The sequence below is a fragment of the Myodes glareolus genome, chromosome 14, assembly GCF_982192425.1.
Source record: "Myodes glareolus chromosome 14, mMyoGla1.1, whole genome shotgun sequence".
Classification (NCBI taxonomy): domain Eukaryota; kingdom Metazoa; phylum Chordata; class Mammalia; order Rodentia; family Cricetidae; genus Myodes; species Myodes glareolus.
Genome location: NC_142039.1, coordinates 17,677,378 through 17,696,890, shown reverse-complemented (window position 1 = coordinate 17,696,890; position 19,513 = coordinate 17,677,378). Strand labels below are relative to the sequence as shown.

At 42.0% G+C, this 19,513-nt stretch overlaps 1 protein-coding gene across 3 annotated transcripts in view; it reads right to left on the bottom strand.

Annotated features, from left to right (window-relative positions):
- Positions 1-19,513, bottom strand: part of Nudt5 (nudix hydrolase 5) — a 40,614-nt gene that overhangs the window by 18,157 nt on the left and 2,944 nt on the right. The window contains exons 2-10 of one of the 3 annotated variants that reach the window (XM_048461257.3): positions 13,126-13,231; positions 11,756-11,823; positions 7,297-7,346; positions 5,734-5,841; positions 4,102-4,197; positions 3,400-3,501; positions 2,307-2,315; positions 2,125-2,178; positions 229-484 (exon numbers count right to left, since the gene is read on the bottom strand). In XM_048461257.3, the coding sequence (XP_048317214.1) occupies positions 375-484; positions 2,125-2,178; positions 2,307-2,315; positions 3,400-3,501; positions 4,102-4,197; positions 5,734-5,841; positions 7,297-7,346; positions 11,756-11,823; positions 13,126-13,188 (660 nt within the window). In that variant the 5' untranslated portion in view covers positions 13,189-13,231 and the 3' untranslated portion in view covers positions 229-374. Of the gene's footprint in view, positions 1-228; positions 485-2,124; positions 2,179-2,306; positions 2,316-3,399; positions 3,502-4,101; positions 4,198-5,733; positions 5,842-7,296; positions 7,347-11,755; positions 11,824-13,125; positions 13,232-19,513 lie in introns of those variants that run through there. The other 2 variants (XM_085699090.2, XM_085699089.2) reach the window with 2 other exon arrangements.

Genomic DNA, 19,513 nt, shown 5'->3' with positions numbered 1-19,513 from the left:
TATTTTGAATCTAATAAATAGCTATTTGCAGACCTAAGTACATAATTTTTATTTTAGAAGTTGAGGATGGAAATAGCCGACCTAATTTGGAGCTCAAATCTATTCCTGAGATATACCCTCACCTTCTAGACTAGGTGAAGTTTAAGAAATCTTAACATACATACCTACATTTATGTTCTTTCTCATGAGCATTAACAAGTTTAAATGAAGGCTACATCCTCTCTGTAATTATAATTCCATGCCACATGCAGTCTGGGCTGCTTTTATTTTATGAAAAAGCTGATTTCCGATCTACATTAAACTTAATTGAATACACTGAACAGTTAAGGCCTTATGGTCTCATTTACAAAACATGGCCAGTGTCCTTCTTGGCCTTAAAATTTGAGGAAGGGCACTTCGAATGGCTTCGAGTTCGCGTGTTTCAGTGCCAGAGCGTAGGCGTAGACCCTGGCATCCACTGTAAGATGTTCTTCTGCTACCAAAGCTAAGGAAGCAAAGATGACAGTTTAGAGATGACGGCAGGAGAGTCTGGAGAGTCACTGTTCACAGTGTATGCCAGTTCCTATACTAGATGCTGGGGACACAGTCTAAAATTAACACAGTAAAGGATTAAAGGTAGCGACACAAATATCCCATCAGGACAGCATGCAGCCATCTCACTGGCCCAGTGTCTCCTAGCCACTTATTTGGGAATAAGCTCAAAGGACTGATCCTCGAGGTCAGGGGTCATGTCCTATTCACCTGTGTACAGCAGAAGTGTATGTCACTCTGTGACAAACCAACATGAATGTTGATTCCTGTAGTTTGATTATACTGGTTAGGTAAATTGGTTGTTTCACCCTCCTTTCTTTCTTGCTGAATTATCCCCTCCTAAGACCAGAAGGGAAGTCAGGTGAATGAGAGAAAGAACCCTATAAAGGATATTCTATAAACAAAGTATTTATCACCTATTAATTAAGCACCTGGGGGCTAAGTACTTTGCCTGCATTACCTGTCTAAATTTTCTCATGCATCCTCACAGGAAGAGGCTTACTCGATTCAAGAAAACAAGAAACTAGTAACATAATGATAATGGTGGCAGAGCCTCAAACTCACCAGGCCTGTCCGATCATTAGCTGTACTGCCTAATATTGGCTGCCATGCCTTTTCTGAATAAATGATGGCACTTAATTTGACTTTGAGGTATTCAGATGATTTTTATCTCAGGTCTAGTTTTTGAAAAGGTGAAGAAATTGAAGCTGTCTGGGAATATAAAACCATAGTTTTTTGAAAGATAGTCACTTAACTTTTAAACAGTAACAGACATTTCAAAATAGAGCTCTCTGCTTAAGGGAAGCCATAAGTCACTGGTATGGGAGGAAGTAAGCACTATTCTTACAGTTTTAGCTCAGTGAATACTTGTTATTTTATGTTAATCTCCAAAGTAATTGTTTAAAAACCATAGCAGAAATAAGTTATCTATTTCCTGAAAGAGATCTTATAAAAAAAAATTGGGATCATGAAAGGCTCTGCTTCTTCACAAATGAGTGAATAGCGGTCCACAAAGCTGGGCACAGAGGAGTACCCGTGTCAACCTCTTCAGTAAATTGATCTATGGAAGGTCTACCAATATCTAACAGGATTTTTGCACTGTCTTTGTGGGATGGGCTGATCTAACCAACTGACCCTGACTTACTAAGGTTCATTCTATCAGCTTCTCAGTCAAGTATATGCTGGAGGGCTGCTGTCAGAGTTTAACTTGATTTAACTTGACTGTCCACAAAGACCATCTAATACACTAACCAGTACAGCTGGACTACATATTTATACCTTGGCACTGATACCGATCAAAGATCTTAAGAACTCAATAGTTTTGGTTAGACAGCAGGAAAATAATCACTATTATGTAGGGAAATTTAAAAAGGCCCCTATTAAAGCATTCCCTCAACACAGAATCTTTTTCTTAAATTTCAAATTGTATATCACTTGAAAAAGAAAACTAGCATTGGTCAACAGTAGTTTTCAAAGTTTTTCGGTGTCTGACATTAATGAGATGAAGGTGAGGGAATTACACTAATGTCCTAGTGGACAGAAATGGGGACAGGGAACCAAGAGAAGGCTGGGTAATAACCTTAAGGTGCTTACCGTCCAGTCTAGTCAGTAGGTCATTCTTTGGTAAAGAAATCACTTCCACAAATTCTAAACAAACAGAATGCAGTGAAAATAACGTTGAACAGGAGTGAACCCCAACAGCCCCAAAGTCTGCCGCTGTCATTACCACTACACTAAGCCATCACAGGGCCAGCCACGGGAGCTGAATAACATACCTCCATCCCCTGCAAATAAAAAGAGGGAAGAACACTTATATTTTAGTACAGCCTGCTGGGGCAAGCCTTTGGAAGACTTCAGTGCAAGTATAAAAACTAGAGAAGAATCTAACAGAAACCCAAGACTACTAAATATATCATGGTAAAGTCAACTTCAATAGTATAACATTGTTATTCTCCAAATCAAACATTTCACAGAAAAATTTAAAGTATATCCTGTAATGCATGTTTGCCACATTTATACCTGTGGACAAATTCACAATAGAAAATTTATCATTTTAACCATTTTTAAATAAAATTCAGCACGATTAAATACGAGTTATGCAAACATTACCACCCTTAAGCTCACAATTTTTTACCACCCCAAACTGAAAGTTGGAATTCTTCCATGTCTTATGAATATATGCAGCTTAAACAACTAAGCATTTAAAACTGGCTGCAAGAGGTAATGAAGCATATGCAGGAGTAATTTACAAGGATAAGAAATTACCAAACATGATTTACTATGGTGTGTGTGTATTGATAACCATGTGTACTGATAATTCATCCACCTATTAATCCACCTTCAAAGGGGTGGAGAAAAAGACAGGGAATTGACAGCATCTTAATACCTTCGGGCCCCAACTTGCTAGGGGATATTTTAGTGCAAAGACTAACCTTACAAACTCTCTAAATATAAAACTGGCTGAATAAAGGCTGCAGCCTTTAACACCTGCTGTTCTTACACATGAAGACAAAAACCAAGGCGATTTTAAAGTTTCTTACTTTCTAGTTGGGCCTGTATCTCATTAAATAGGAATCAATTTTCCACACACACATGCCAAAAAAATGGACACTGAACATTTTATAAAATCAAACAATATCTTATAACTTTTATAGTTTAACATTTTATAAAAACAAAACACATAAAAGATCAATGAAATGCTAAATAAAGAGAATATGTCAAAATACCTATCAACACTGGGAAGCAGACAAGTATCCACAAAGAACCTGTGGCACACTATGATTCTTCCAGTGAATACTATGCTTGCTTTAGCGAGTTAAGATACTCAATGCAGCTCAACCCGCTTAAATGCATCCAGCATACCCTTACCTGGTTTGGGCGTCGGCCTTACATTTGCAGCATCATCTCCATTGATGGTCACTGTCACAACATGTGCGGTACAGTTCGACAAGCCCGGATTCAGGCACACAGCTGAGAAAAGTGACAACTCGTCTTAAGAAATGAGGCAAGTGCTTACTTGTTTCACTAAATGTCACAGAAGAGGTGAGGCTCAGGGTTCATTTGATCCGTATCTAGTCAGCAGATGCTACCAGCTTGTAGAATGTGTATGCGCTCCAAAAGCTCTCAGAGTTCCTGGAGTCCCTGCACCAGCCGGGAAGTCTGAGGGGTTAGATGTTCTGATGGGGACGAACAACCCGAGCGAGGAGCATGGCACACACAGGGAAGAAGGTAGCCAGGTTTGCTATGCACTGAAGACAACTTGGTTTCATAATTTTTCAATTTCAGTTCTCTAACTTGCTCTCATGCAGAAGAACAGTTCACTTGCAGGTGGAGAACCCCCTTTTTAATTTGGGGTAAAGGAGCACTGAAACACTGTCTTACTGTATAGCCCGTGCTGACCTTCATGTCTTACACCCCTTCCTCAGCCATGGAGGACTAGAATTAAAAACATCACTGCGCATGCCTGGAAACCACTCTAAATCCCTGGTCCCTCTCTGCCTGCACTCCAACCATACAGAAGCCCTGTTTCATTAATGTTTAAGAAACTGACATCTGAAAAGGAAAACAAACCTGGAGAACATTCAGCAACATCCCCTTTGTAGCCAGTTTCTTCCTCTAGCTCCCGAAGAGCAGCTGCTTCTGGGCTTTCCCCATCGTCGATGAGCCCTGGAGGACAGATGGGACGCCAGTTCTTTGAACATCTTTCTAACAGTTGGTAAGGAGACGACTTAGGAAAGTCACGGTGACCCTTGCATACCAAGCAGGTTATGGTAGGTGTTTCTCCTGCCTCTTGCTTACATCTAGATGTTTTCATGAACATCTCAGCCATGTACTGTACAAGAGGGGCAGCACTGTGAGGAAAGACGATTTGGTGGGGGCCAAACAGCCTAGGTTTTGGAGCCAGTTAGTTACGTGACTGACTGTAGCTAGCACAAGAGGCTGATTCTTTTTGTTTCATTTTTTGGTGTGGTAATCATTTACTTATCTTACTTTCCTTCCTCACAAAAAAATCCTGAGACCCAGCAATGAAGTGTCAGGAGGAAGTGCCCTGAAGGTTGTGCAGTAGGCCTTTACTACAGTTGCTATGGAGACCAGACAGTCAAAACATGGAGAAAGTAAAAACTCAGGTTCATTTTCCTGAATGGAATACAACTGTGTAAAGAACAAGTAAAATTTAGGTTATTAAATTTTTAAATTACTTTCAGTGTTATTAATGTCTTAATAAAATGGCAAGTGAGAAAGAAACTAGTTTACTATATATTGCTGTGAAGTGGGCTTTTCCACTTTAGTCCTGGGAATGGAGCACAGGGCTTTATGTATGCTGGGTAAACACTGCACTTAAACCCTAGTGAGCTTCATGAAACTGGCTGTAAAGAATGTCACTTTTGATAAATACATGGGGTTTATTCATTCCTTCATGAGTACAGTCCAATAAATTGCAATAATACTGTGTACCAAATTCCGGGTGGCTTCTTTACAGTGAAACTGGAAAATACCTGATAAAATCAAGACAGTTTCCTTGCCCCGTTTGTTTATGGCAGATTAGTGTCTTCTAGTTACGACTTTTGCCATTCACATTCTGAACTACTGATACTGTAAAATTCTTGTGAGTGAAAGACTGGTAGTAACAGAAGGGGCAATTCATTGATAAATGAAGGGCAGCAGTCACTGGGAGACGGAGGATCGTGAGCTGTGTGGAAGGGGCTGTGGCCACTGAGCTTCACATCACGTACATGGTTTGCCTAACCCCAAACGTGACCAGGGCTTGAAGGAGCCTCATTATAGAAATATAGTTTGCTTGTTTGTTTTTTCTTTTTATATATTTGTGTGTGTGCATGTTGAGGACTAGTTGATGTAAGAATCTTCCTCAATCACTCTTCTGCCCAAGGCTATCCAGTCAGAGCTACAGCTCACTGATATGGCTAGTCTTCTAGCTAGCTTGTTCAGGGATCCCCTTGTTCACCTTCTGGAGGTTGGAATTCCAGGTAAGTCTCAACTTACCTACTTGTCTCTGACATGGGGTTCTAGGGATCCCAAACTCAAGTCCTCTTGCTTGCATTGCAAGTTCTTTAACTGCCACGCCATTTCCCTAGCCTTAGACATGTTTATCACTTGAACATTTGCCACGTGGACAGATGAAAAGATGTTAAGACATAAGCAATGCGATGCTCAGTCTCAGGCAAAGGACCTGGCATTACTCACCTGCTGGAAACTCCAGGCAGTAGCCACCCATCGGGGGTCGGAACTGCTTCACCAGAACAACGCACTCATAATGGAGGGTCCTCTGCAGCACCGGGATGATGGACACAACTGTCAGACAGAAACACAGCTAAGCAATCCATAAGGAAGGTCAGCAATCCAACATAGATTTCAGATTTGAGGATGCATCCAAAACATTCTGAATATGCTGTTGAAGCAGTGAGCAATTAATTCATCTACATGTTGGCAGCCAACTCTGAACTAGTCTCCTTTAATAAGGTAAAAGTAAGCCAGGTGGTGGTGGCGAACATCTTTAGTTCCAGCAGAGGCAGGCGGATCTCTGAGTTTGAGGCCAACCTGGTCCACTGAGTTCCAGGATGGCCAGGGCTACACAGAGAAACCCTGTCTCACACACACCAAAAAAACAAAACAAAAACAAGAACCCACACATACAAACAAACAAAAAAAAACAAAACAAACAAGAAAAGAAAGTAAAAAGTAACACTTCTGTCAGATTTTAAAATACTTTTAATTATAAAAAGTTCATTTTTTGTTGTCAAAACATCCTTTTCCTTTTCCCCTTTCAGAAGGAGCCTGTGTGTGTCTCCTACCTGGGCTAACTCAAACTCACAATTTTCCTGCTCCAGGCTCCCAAGTGTATAGGATTACAGGTGTAAACTACCAGATCAGTCACAATTTCTTAAAAAATGAAGTTGAAATTGGAACTAAACATGTCACACAGGGCCAAGCATGGGAAGCCCCTGCTCCCCACGCAGCAGCCAGTGAGGTGACACCTGGTCAAAAGAGCGTCTGCGGGCCCCTAGATTTCCTTTATGTTAGAAGCCAGTGAAGAGCCACTGTGTCGTCTTTGTCAACGGACTGACTTCTGCTGTTCTAGAATATAAGCTCTTCTGCTCCAAATAATTTGGCCTTAAAACAAAACCAGAAAGTCACTGGCTGTGGAGACAGACCCCATCAAGGAGGACTGTTAGCATCTCCCAGATGGGTTGACAGTTAAGAGCAGCTGAGCAAGGCAACTGTTTGCCTCCTACAAAGACAAACCAAACCAAGATAGCAAAGCAAAAAGCTCTGCTTTTCCAGACCACATGTGGCTACCAGGATGTTTCTGGTGTGGTTACAGCCAAGTCATTTATGCCTAGAAGGGAAGGTGGACAGAAGCCCTTTCCCAATTCTCTTTCCTCTCAACTGAAGCATGAAGGTGGGCGATCTTTTCACCACACATTCAGGCACTCACCTTCAGAGAACGAAGGGCTCCAGTGGTCCTAACACACGAAGACACAGCATGTACCTTCAAATTATACTGCCGTATGTTTGCCTATAAAGGTTAACACATCTTTCCTTCAAAAGCTGCCCTTAGCTTAGAAAACGGGAGCCAGAAGTTACTTATACAGAAAGTTCTAAAACATAACACTGTAAAAACTGAAGACTACGTGAGTATATGTATAAAAGATCCTAGCTGAGGGTAATTCTGCTTTGAGGTCTTTGGTTATAGCTTATAATCTCATGCGCTAGCTTCCGTCATAAAGAGAGTTATAATAGTCATACCGTCAGCAGATTTTCCCTTCCTGGTTGTGAGTTTCACTGTTTCCCAAGTTCTATGCAGGCAGAGAAAAAAGAAAAACAATCATTAGTGGCAAAGGGAAGAATGTTCTGTAGACATGAGAACTTCATAATGAAATGCATGCAGATATGCTACTGAGAGTGGCCAAGGAGCACAGTAAAGACCTGTACTTCATCAGCCAACCGAGCTTTCCTGTAGCACAGGTGAAAAGAAAGAAACTTGTCACCTCTCCCCCAGCCTCTGGCTGCCATCTAAGCGGAAGCGGCTGAGCACGGGAGCCACTGCGCCCTTAGAATACTTTGGTTTGAATCATAAGTCTACAGTCAGCAGCACAGGCTGGTAGTGCAGCTGTCCAGGCCTTTCTGCAGCAGTGCAACATTCCAGATGCATTTCCAAGGACAAAGGATGCCATGCACAACATGAACCACTGAAATTATGCAGGTGTAAAATATGTAACCAAACCACACAATTCAAGAAAGCAGAACGTTTCACTTATCTAAAGAATTGGATTTTCTTTGCATGAGTGCGGCTTTATGCAAGAGGAAAAGGACAGGTCCCTGGAGAAAGCTGTGAAGTGCTTGACATCATATTCTCGCTCCTTTTTATGGCTTCCTTCGTGTTAGCGATTTCTTCCTAGCTGCTTGCTCTCAGGTTTTGGTAGTATCTCCGCTATTCTACCTGCTCTTACAGGAACATCAGGTAGGGTTATATGGGAAATTCAGTTATAAGGGAGAAAAAAACACATTGTTCAGGAAAGGGGAGGAAATAACAGAAAATTTACCTCTTTTGCTTCTCGTCTCTTGGGAGGGGGAAGCAGTGCTAAACTAATGTTGGAGGTGGTCAGGCAAGCAAAGTTAGGCTGTGCTTTACAGGTGGGGTTATCCTCTGGATGGCTCCAGGCACTAGGCTAAGTACAGTAAATTACAAGGCATCCTGCTCTAAGGGGCTCTCTTGCTCACACTTTCTTTTTCCCCTGGCTGTCCTTGATGTCTGCTTATATCGCATTCCTACAAAAAGTTCTGGCTATTTAATGTGGCTTAAAGCAAGAGTAAACACAAACCCTTCCTGTGAGCTGCACACCTCTCAGCATTGCACCCGAGTTTCCCAAGGCAAGCGTGTGAAACTAAAAACCAAACACACCGCTGTGACAACTCACAGTAGCCTAACACTCCTGTTAGTAGCCAGAAAGCCAACCCCAAGCGATTTCCAACACATAATACCGATAACAAGAGACAGAACACCTGTTGTCACAGATCTCTGCTGCCTCCTAAGGTTAGTCCTAAAGACTGAAGAGTGCGGGAAAAGCACCGAAGGTCCCATCCCAAATACACTAGGAATAAGGAAAACAGAGTGGCAGCATTACAGTGGGTAGCGGAAGTGAATGAGCGGTAATGGGCCGCACATGAGAAGCAGTAGAAACAATACACATTTCAAACATTACAACAGGAATGCCCCCCACAGCTCAGACGCTCTCCTAGAACTCACGGATGTGGACTCGCTGGCAAGAAACGCTTAAGTCTCTACTTGTCTGCTGTGGGAATTCACTCAGCCAGTACCTTTAGAGGTTCCGGCCCTTTGGGTGTAGTCTGTGGACTGCTAAGCACAGAGAAGCAGCGTGCTTGCTCTCTTGTGTGGTGGTTGGAGATTTGATCGCAGCTTTCAGTGCCCCCAAGGGCAGGGGACCCCGGTGGATCTCTACCTTATGGTTATCTGTGAGTGTCCCCCAATAAATACTTGATCTCCCTTAATTTTGGGCTCTCATGGACCCACTTACCCACGCTTGCACTTGTCCTCCAGCTAAACCGAAGCTACAACAGCTTGCTCTTTGTGTAACTCAGGAAAGAGTAAATCAACTGGAAAAAATCTCTTCCAGCTTTAGAACTGGAATTTCTATTTAAATTTAAATTACTCCATTTGGTCTCTCGTTAGAGACCTGGAGCAGTTACTTCCAGCCACCGGCGAGGTAGGAGACAGCAAAGGGTGACTCAGCCCTGTCTGCAGTGCCAATTAAGGACTTAACATTAGTACTGAATACTTCTAGGATTAATTCCATATCCCTTCTTCCATGAATGAGACAGTAGTAAAATCATTCTCTAGCTATTTTTATCCATATATATATATATATATATATATATATACATGCTATTCTTTGAGGTAACAGAGAATGAATGTTTATAAATTAATAAAATATGGTCAATCATGCTTCAGAGCTAGACACCACGGTAAGAGATATTAATTCAGTACATAACCCTTCATCAGTGACCAGGAGAAAGAATTATGTATGGAAGAAGGGACAAGAATATGCTCTACGTAGCTCATTCCCAAATTAATGACTAGACTCTCTGGAATGGAACCTAGACATAGGAACCCTGGGGAAAATAGCCCTAAATGACTGTGCGGGTAGTTTATGTCACTTGACACAAGCCAAGAGTTACCAGAGAGGAGGGAGCCTCCACTGAGAAAATGTGCAGGCCCGTGGGGCACTTTCTTAGTTAGTGATTGATGCCAGAGGGTACAGCCTGTTACGGGTGGTAGCATGATGTGGGAGGATTGTCTGTATTCTGTCAATCATATTTTAATAAAACGCTGATTGGCCAGGCAGGCAGTATAGGCGGGAAAACCAGACAGGAAGTAGAGGTGATGCAATGAGAACAGGAGAATTCTGGGAAGCAGGGGTTCCTCTGTCACTCCTGCGCAAACCACCGAAGAGGCAACATGTAAGCTGTCACATTGAGAAAGGTACTGAGCCCGTGTGGCTAACATAGATCAGAATAATGGGTTAAGATAAGTCTTAAGAACTAATAAGTAGCCTGACCTAATGAGCCAATCAGTTTATAACCTTATGGAGTGCTGTGTATGATTTCTCTTTGGGGCATGCCGGCTGAGGGGTACCGGGCGGGACAGATACCCCAACAAGCCGGCCCTCATGTTACAGTGGCATCCCTGGGTTCTGTAGAATGCAGGCAAACTGCCATGTTCTCCAGGGTCTCAGCCTCAGCTCCTGCCTCAGGTTCCTGTCCTGTTCCTCTGATAACCAACAGTGACATGAACGCATGATCAAACTCTCTCTTCTCCAAGCTGCTTTGGTCATGTTGCTTCACTGCAGTTAATAGGAGCCCAACTGGGACAATGACATAGACATAGAAGTCGGTCAGTAAATACCTGATCAGTAAATACCTAAGAGTGGTCAGGGAAGATACGAGAGGGCGTGAACTGACACGCATTCTTTAGATTTGTTAGTGTTAAAGGGTGTATTTTGTGCTACAAACTTCGTTTTCAGAGAAATAGAGTCAAACTATTTCACTCTACAGAGTTCTAGTAGTCACACATTTCACACTGTGCTTCCCTGAGGCTTAGGTCCTACCACTGGTGCGTCCTGGGCTTGCACCCACCCTCTGTCTACTCCATCGTTAGCTCTGTCTGCTGTCTGTTAGTATGTCTCCCATAGCTCTCTAGTAATGGGCCTTATTAAAGTTTGTGCTAGTTCAGCAGACACAGTTCACGTTTGTTTCAATCATCAACAAATCTATGTATTGTCACCTTGGAAAATGTATTTGCTCTCTCTCTCTCTCTCTCACACACACACACACACACACACACACACACAAATGATTCTTCCATGATTGTGTAGCAAGTGAAATTTTTTTGTAATGACTTGGTGTGATATAGTCTGGATACTAAATTCAGCTTTAGTCTATTTTATTTCTTATTATACTTCATTGAGTAAATAGTAAGCCTATTTAATACATTATTTTTTTCCTACTGGTTTACATTTGTGTGTGTGTGTGTGTGTGTGTGTGTGTGTGTGTGTGTGGAGGTTGGGATAAAACCCAGGACTTTGCACACATGCTAGGCAAGTACTGAGTTTCTTTTAACTCAGACATTAAAAATTTGGTTTTAAGCCAGGCAGTTGTGGCTTAAACCCAGCACTTGGGAGGCAGAGGCTGGCCGATCTCCGTGAGTTGAAGGCCAGCCTGGTCTACAGATTGAGTTTCAGGACAGCTAGGGTTGTAACATGGAAAAACCCTGTCTCAAAAAAAAAAAAAAAAAAAAAAAAAAAAAAAAAAAAAAAAAAAAAGCAAAACAAAAAAACCCAAAACAACAACCACCAAGAAATTTGGGTTTACTAGAAGGAAGCAATCGACACTTTGCTTTGTTTGTTGCTTTGTTTGCTTTGTTTGTTTGTTGAGTATTCTTTAGCTTGTTAAGCCAGAATCACACGTTTTCGGCCCACAATACTATGAAGAATGGATTCAGACTGGGTATAGGAACAACTGTATTCAGTTTATTCAGGGATTATCAACAACCCAAGGGTTTAGCGGTGGAGTAGGAGCTGGACTTGACCTTTGTTTCAATGAAAGCTTACAACGGTGACACACCAGTGTCCATGAAACAAGAGAGACCTGGAAAAACCAAAGATGGAAAGAAAAGAAGAAAATTTACCTAGTTTTACCCGTAGGATCCATGTAAGTTGTTTTTTCAAATTTGACCCATTTTCCTTCCGAAATCAACTACAACAAAATCAGAGAGTTATAAGGTAGGAAATGTTCAAACCAAGTTGGTCTTTTTTTTTTTTAAATCAAAACATGTATTGTTTTAAATTTTCTCTATGTCCCTTTCCCCCCAATAATTTGTGGGTAAGTTTCTAGCTTAAGTATTTAAAGTTGGCCTCCTAAGGGTGGGTCTTTTTGGTAGAACTAAGAGAGGAAAGAATTAATGTCTGGAGATTGGAGTACAGCAGGTGTGCTCACTGACAGTAGGCACTTGTTATTTGAAAAATAAAAATACCTGGGCTGGGGAGAAAAAGGTAACCAACGGGAGTATGGGTGTGTGTGTGGGAAATCTTCTGCGTGTTTCTCAAGTTTGGACCCCAGGTTATACATGCTAAGCTGACCACACTGGTGTGTAGTTGTATGTAAAATCTTACTAAGCTGGATGGTGGTGGTGTATACCTTTAATCCCAGCACTCAGGAGGCAGAGGCAGGCGAGCCGAGGAGATTTTCACTGTGAACTTAAAGTAATAATAGCCTTTTCTTACTACCCCATCCCACCCCTTCTTGCCAGCACCAACCTAATCATTATCAGATCTGTTCATAGACAACACAGAAAGATTCTAAATCAAAAAAATTCCAGAAAAGTGTCAGGACCACAGTTCCACGATGAATATGTAAAATTTATCCACAACGACTGGTTCCTCAGAGAACAAAGCCCTAAAAACTCCATTCAACATTAGCTCTACAGCTCAGCAGAATCCGAACTACAATGAACACTTAAGTGTTTTTTCCTTCCCAATACTGTTTCTCTGTGTAACAGCTACGGCTGTCCTGGAACTCTCTCTGTAGAGCAGACTGGCCTTGAACCCACAGATCCGGCTGCCTCTGCCTCTCAAGTGCTGGGATTAAAGATGTGTGCCACCACCACCTGAAAACAATTTAAGTTTTTATTATTTTAAACATTTATGCTGGGATGATAAACAGCAAGATGTAATTACTGAATATGAAATCTCAAAACCACATACTATGTGCAAAACCACATATTATTTTTCTATCCAGGGCAATTTTTAGAAAGAATTTTTCTATTAGAAGCCAAAATCTACTTATTCTCAATTTCATTATACATATAATTAAGATGGATAAACCACTGTTCAGACAACAGCAAAATGTGGCTTAGCCTTGAAATGGGATGTGAAAATAACATTTGCAAACTATCTTCAAAAATGAAAATCCCATGGTAATAAAAAAAATACCCTGCACATTCATTTTAAACTTAGTGTTATGTGGGGAAGGGAAAGGATAGGAAAAAACAAACTCTACCTCCTCTGAAATAATGTGCTGTTTGGCGTTCTGGGAAGAATCTGTTGATTCTTGGTTCTCCATTTCAACCTAGCTGGTCTCCACAATCCTCCGGTGGGAAGTTCCGCTGTAAGGGAGTGAGATTGGTCAGGCTCCTCCAAACATGGGTCTCTGGTCAAAGTATTGGAAGAGATTTAAAAAATTATCTACTACTAAAGCATCTTTCGTGACTCTCTGGGAGAACTGCCTCAGGAAGCATGCAGAGGTACCTTTACCAGTGAGGTGTTCTCATCTTGCTTCCTATGCATCCAGGTGATGACTGTAGACTGACCTTTCCTCTTCCCAGAATTCCCCTGTTCTAGTCGCCCCACCTCTACTTCCTGCCTGGCTACTGACCAACCAGTGTTTTATTAAAATACAAGTAACAAATCTTCACAGGGTACCAGACCATTGTCCCACAGCGTTACTCTTCAGAGGCCCACCACTCAGCTTCCAAATACACAGAGACTTATTTTTACTTATGACTGCCTGGCCTTAGCTTGGCTTGTTTCTAGTCAGCTTTTCTTAAATTATCCTGACTACCTTTTGCCTCTAGGCTTTTATCTTTCTCTATTTCTGTATATATTTTCTTTCCCTCTTATTCCGTGCTGGCTGTGTGGTTGACCCATGGCATCCTCCTCTCCTCCTTTTCTCACTTCTTCCTTGTAGTATGAGGGCTGGCTTGTTGGGGTTTCTGTCCCTCCTGGTACCCCAACAGCCAGCAAGCAACAAAGAAAATCACACACAGGACTCCATAAGGTTATAAACTGATTGGCTCATTAGGTCAGGCTTCTTGTTAACTCTTATAACTTATATTAACCCATTATTCTCATCTATGTTAGCCATAATGGCTCAGTACCTTTTCCAGCGGGGGCAGCTTACATGTTGCTTCTTCAGTGATCTGTGCAGGAGTGGCTGAGGAACTTCTCTCCTCCCTAGCCTTATCCTATTCTCATTACTCCGCCTCTACTTCCTGTCTGGTTGACCCGCCTATACTTCCTGCCTGGCCAATCAGCGTTTTATTAAAATACATGATTGACAGAATACAGATAATTCTCCCGCACCACTTCCTCTTCTTGTTCTTTCCTTCTATTTATTCTCTCCACTTGGCAATCACACCTAGCCCTCTCCAGCCTTGCTACTGGCCACTCAGCTCTTCATTAGACCAATCAGGTGTCTTAGGTAGGCAAAGTAACACAGCTTCACAGAGTTAAACAAATGTAACATAAAAGAATGCAACACACCTTTGCGTCATTAAACAAATATTCCACAGCATGAATTAATAAATCTTTAATCTTCCCCAACAGTCTTCTATATACTTTCCCCCATGAAGATTCATTTTTATTATGTCTGTGTGTGCTTGTGTGAGATTTTTTATTTATTTATTGGGTTTTTTTTTTTTTGGTTTTTCAAGACAGGGTTTCTCAGTAGCTATGGAGTCAGTCCTGGATCTTGCTCTGTACACCAGGCTGGCCTTGAGCTCACACAGATCCACCTGCCTCTGCTTCTTGAGTGCTGGGATTAAAGGCATGCACGTCACTGCCTAGCTCTATTAGTTTATGTGTACCATGCATATGCAGGTGCCTGTGGAGGACAGTGGGCATCATATCCTCCAGAACTCGGACTGCCAGCTACTGTAACCGTATTGAAGTAAGTGCCGGGAACTGATTTTGGGCACTCTGAAAGAGGACTTAACTGCTGAACCATTTGTCCAGGGATATCCCTAGCTTTATTTCTTTGTGTATTGTTGGGTGAGTGTGGGTGTACATGTGTGCCATAGTGTCATGGTCAGAGGTCAGAGGACTTTTTTTTTTTCGAGACAGGGTTTTACTGTTTAGCTCTAGCTGTACTGGAACTCACTTTGTAGACCAGAGTAGCCTCGAACTCACAGAGATACACCTGCCTCTGCATCCCGATTGCTGAGATTAAAGGCATGTGTCACCACTGCCCGGCCAGAGGACAACTTTTAGGAGTAAGTTCTCTTTTTCCACCATGGTTTCTGGGAATCAAACACAGTTCGTCAGGCCTGTGTAGGAAGACTTTTACTCAATGGGTCAACTCACTAGCCTGAATGGCAAGGTCTTTCTTTGTTATACGCATGCATATATACATGCATGTGCACACATATGCGCGCATACACACAAACACACACAGACACAATGTATACTGTTTTATATATATATATGTGTGTGAATATTTATATAGATATATAGATATGCTGGGGAATATTATTTTCAGGTGTGTGACTTTTGTTTATGCTGCATTTGATGAACTGTTTGTCCTGGAACTCTCTCTGTAGACCAGGCTGGCCTCAAACTCAAAGATCTGCTTGCCTGTCTTCTCAGTGCTGTGATTAAAGGCATGCACCACCATGGCCTGGCGGATACATACATATACATATATATATTATTAGACAGGGTCTCATGTGGCCCAGGCAGGCCTTGCACTTGATCCGTAGCTGAGGATGACCCTAAACTCCTGGCAACCCTGAACCCACCTTTCATATGCCGGGATGAGAGACAAGCACTAGGTGCATTTGGTGAGGGGCACTGATCTAAGCCATCACCACAGGTAACCAATGTAGAATGTGGATAACTGGCTGAAGGGGAAAACCCTGTGAATCTCAGCTTGCACACTCTATACTCACATAAAAGAATGGTAGAATTTTTCTTTGTTTCTCGAGATGGACTAATGTAGTTCAGGCTGGCCTTGAACTTGTTCTGTAGCAGAGGCTGGACTTGAAAATTAGATCCTCCTGCCCCTCCTCGTAAGTGCTGGGATTACAGACCTGTCCATTATGTCTGGCTAGAGGTCCTTTTGTCTTCTAGATATCCATTCCTTCTTGTTAGTAATGCACAGCAGCCAAGGAAATGTGCTGATGGAAGGAAACCTTTGAGTTCTAATTCTAAACAAGGAGAACTTTTAGACAACCACGCAGCCCCACTGAGTGGGCAAATTCAACTCGAGAATTTCACATGCTCAGGGCTTGCTACATGCAAAGTGCTGGGAAAACAGGGTGAGCCACCACAACCAACCAATACCTGGTTGTTTAGAAGTGGGGTGACCACAAACATTTAAGGAAAAGAATGCAAAATTTTTAAAAGGTGGTTTAATACTGACAGTTGGTCAGAGGCCAAGAAAGCAGGGGAGTAAGTCACTGGATTTTCGATTTTGATTTTATAGTTAAGAGATTGCAGGAATCGTAAAAGAGACATTGAACTTCAGACTTTTACATAAGCTTGGGACTGTGAGGGACTATGTGAACTTTTAAAGTTGGAATATAGTTTTTGCATTATGTTATTTTTATAAGCATTTGGGAGCCACGACGTGGAGTTATTTGGAGGGGTGGCCTTGCTAGAGGAAGAGTGTCACTGTGGGGATGGGCTTTGAGGTCTCTTATATGCTCAAGATACTGCCAGTGGTTCAGACCTCTTCCTGTTACCTACAACTCAAGATGTAGGACACTTGGCTACTTCTCCAGCACCATGTCTGTCTGCACACCACCACGCTGTACCACGATGATAATGGACTAAACTTCTAAAAATGTAAGCCGCCCCAATTAGTATTTTTCCTTTAAAAGAGTTACTGCGGCATGATATCTCATCATACCAATTGAACCCTAAGACAGCGGGAGACACAATCTTATGCTGTGGAATAAACTTCTTGTAAACTGTAAAGATGTGTCACTTTGGTTTAACAAAAAGCTGAAGGGCGAATAGCTAGGCAGGATTTCAGGCAGAGAGGACCCTGGGAAAAAGCAGGGCAGAGACGCCAGCAGACACAGAGCAAGCAGGATGGGCAATATGGAGATGAGGAGATAAAGCCAAGAGGCAGAAAGAAATAGGTGAAATGGGTGAATTTAAGTTATAACAGCTAGTTAGAAACAAGCCTTAACAAAGTTAAGGCCGAGCTTTCATAATTAATATAAATCTCTATGCTGTTTTCTGTGAGCTGGCGGCCCAAAGGAAAGCCCAACTACAATCCCGCAGTCTCAGCTCAGCACAAAGAACTGCAGGCAACTAAGGAAGGCTGAGAGCGAGAGAAATAATCTTCCCCAAGGAAGACACACCAATTAGTTGCCCTATACCAATGGTCAATCCTGAAAACATACACACAAGTTAACATTACACAGACTATGCAGTTTATATTTAGGAAGATAACATGTAATAATAATTAATAAAGAAAAGAAGCCGTGGGTTTGAAAAAGGATTTAAAAGGGCATATGGTAGTACTAGGAGGGAGGAAAGGGAAGGGAGAAATACTGTAATTATATTAATCTCAGAAGACTTTAAAAAATTATAAAAAAGAGACAGGTGAGAGTTAAGATGCAAGAAGTGAAACCAGAAACTAAAGTCGGACTGTGGAGTTAGTACCCTGCTCATTGCTACCATTCCTTGAATTGCTGCAATTTGTTCAAAATGGAAAGTGAAACAAAATCTTAACAAGAGGGAACAAGTCACTGCATTCTCTCTGATAAAATCTGAGGAATGGTATCGGCATTGCTCAATACTCATCCTGTCTAAGAAGTAGGACTGTGCTGTTCGGGAAGCCAACACAGCAGAATGGCTTGAGGCCACCACTTTGAAACCAGCATGGATAATACGGTGAGATACGAGTTCAAAAAGGAAAAAAAAGGAAAAAAAAATGTAGAAGTTCAAAGCATGAGTGAAACCCTGGCTGACAAGCAGGCGGTTGAGACCATTATATAAGGAGGAAAATCAACAAGGCACTTTGAGAGAGCAGGGAAAATGTGGCTTTGTGTGGGGCACATACAAGCTTGTGTGAACACGGGCGTGCTTGTGCACAGGTGTGTGGAGGCCTGAAGTCAGCCTCCAGCGTTTGTTCCTAGGAACTCCTCACCTTGTTTTTCTGGGGCTTCGCAATTAGCTTAGCAATTGTCCATCCTATCCCAGAAGCCTTCTGTCTCTGCCTCCCCAGCACTGAGATCACAAATTGAACCAGCAACCCTGGCTTTTTTCAAGGGTACTAGGGATCAAACTTAGATATCTTGAATGATTTCTGACGTTCTGAGTAAGCTATCTCCTAGCGCCCCCCCCAAAAATTAAAACTTTAACTAAAAAGTTTGAAGAAATAATTTAGTATTATTGGCTTTTTTTTTTTTTTTTTTTTTTTTTGAGAGACGGGGTTCCAGAACTTGCTTTGTAGACCAGGCCTGCCTCTGCCTCCAGAGTGCTGGCTAAACGCACATATTAATACTCACAGACAATCACCATTCTCAGTCTTATCCAAAGAAGCCTCTTTCCAGGGAGTTGAGATGAAGTTAGAATGTTACAATTGCATTTGTGTTAAGAGTAAATCATGGTTGAGTGTTGAACCCCAAACAGGACATTTATAGCATTCCTGCCAAAGCTCAGAAGAACAGTATGGAAGATTGGGAGGAAAGAAAAAGCTGGCAGACAGGAAAAAGGGCTGCAAAATGCCATCTTACGGACAGCCATTGCAATCAAGAACTTCCCCAAACTACTGATTACTGACAATGATTCTGCTCAACAGTCAGATTAGGATGGAGGGGGACTTAGGGGCCCCAACCCTCACTGTTGAACTATTTCCTACATACAAATTCAGGGACAGAGGGACTCCCTGTCATCAGTTAGGTGGCCACTGGTGACTTCCCCCACCAGCCTGCAATGGATGGTCCTAATCCAATGGCCACACAGATGGCTCTGCCTAAACCGAATGGTCACACAACAAAACCAAGTCACGAATCTGAAGATTCATAGGTATGTGTGGTTGGGGGAGAGGGTTACGTGGATGAGAAGCAGATAAGACAGGGTTGGAAGAAGCAGTAATCAGAAGGTAACCAGTATACACCTGTCAAAGAATTAATTTTAAAAAATAGAAAAGTCATCTCATTTAATGAAGAACCAAGAAGGAAAAAACAAGAATAATGCTAAATCATTTTAGCCATTATCATAACTTTAAAAGTTTACTTTAAAAACAAGGATATATACTCTCTTTTATACTACACATAGTAAAAATTTAGTACCCACATCAAATGGATTTCAGTGCCCCTCCCTTCACTGAAAATTATTCTCAGAGTAGTCAAGAGATCTTGCACTCACATGGCAGGGGTGGAACGCCACTCAGGTCCAGTGTGTCCTTTCTCCCGATAGGGTTGGGCAATGGGTGGTGAAGGAAGGAGCTGACATTTATTGAGATTCTACTACCCGGTGACTTCTATAAAAACATCGTTTACCACAGTTTATTATAGCACTATTATTATTCTAGGTGAGCAAGAGGAAAGTAACAGTAATGACCTTGGGCAGGTTAATTGATTACAACCACACAGTGGTGAGTCCTGTAAGGAACTTCCTGCAGCAGTTCAGACAGGAGAGGATACGAGTGTGTG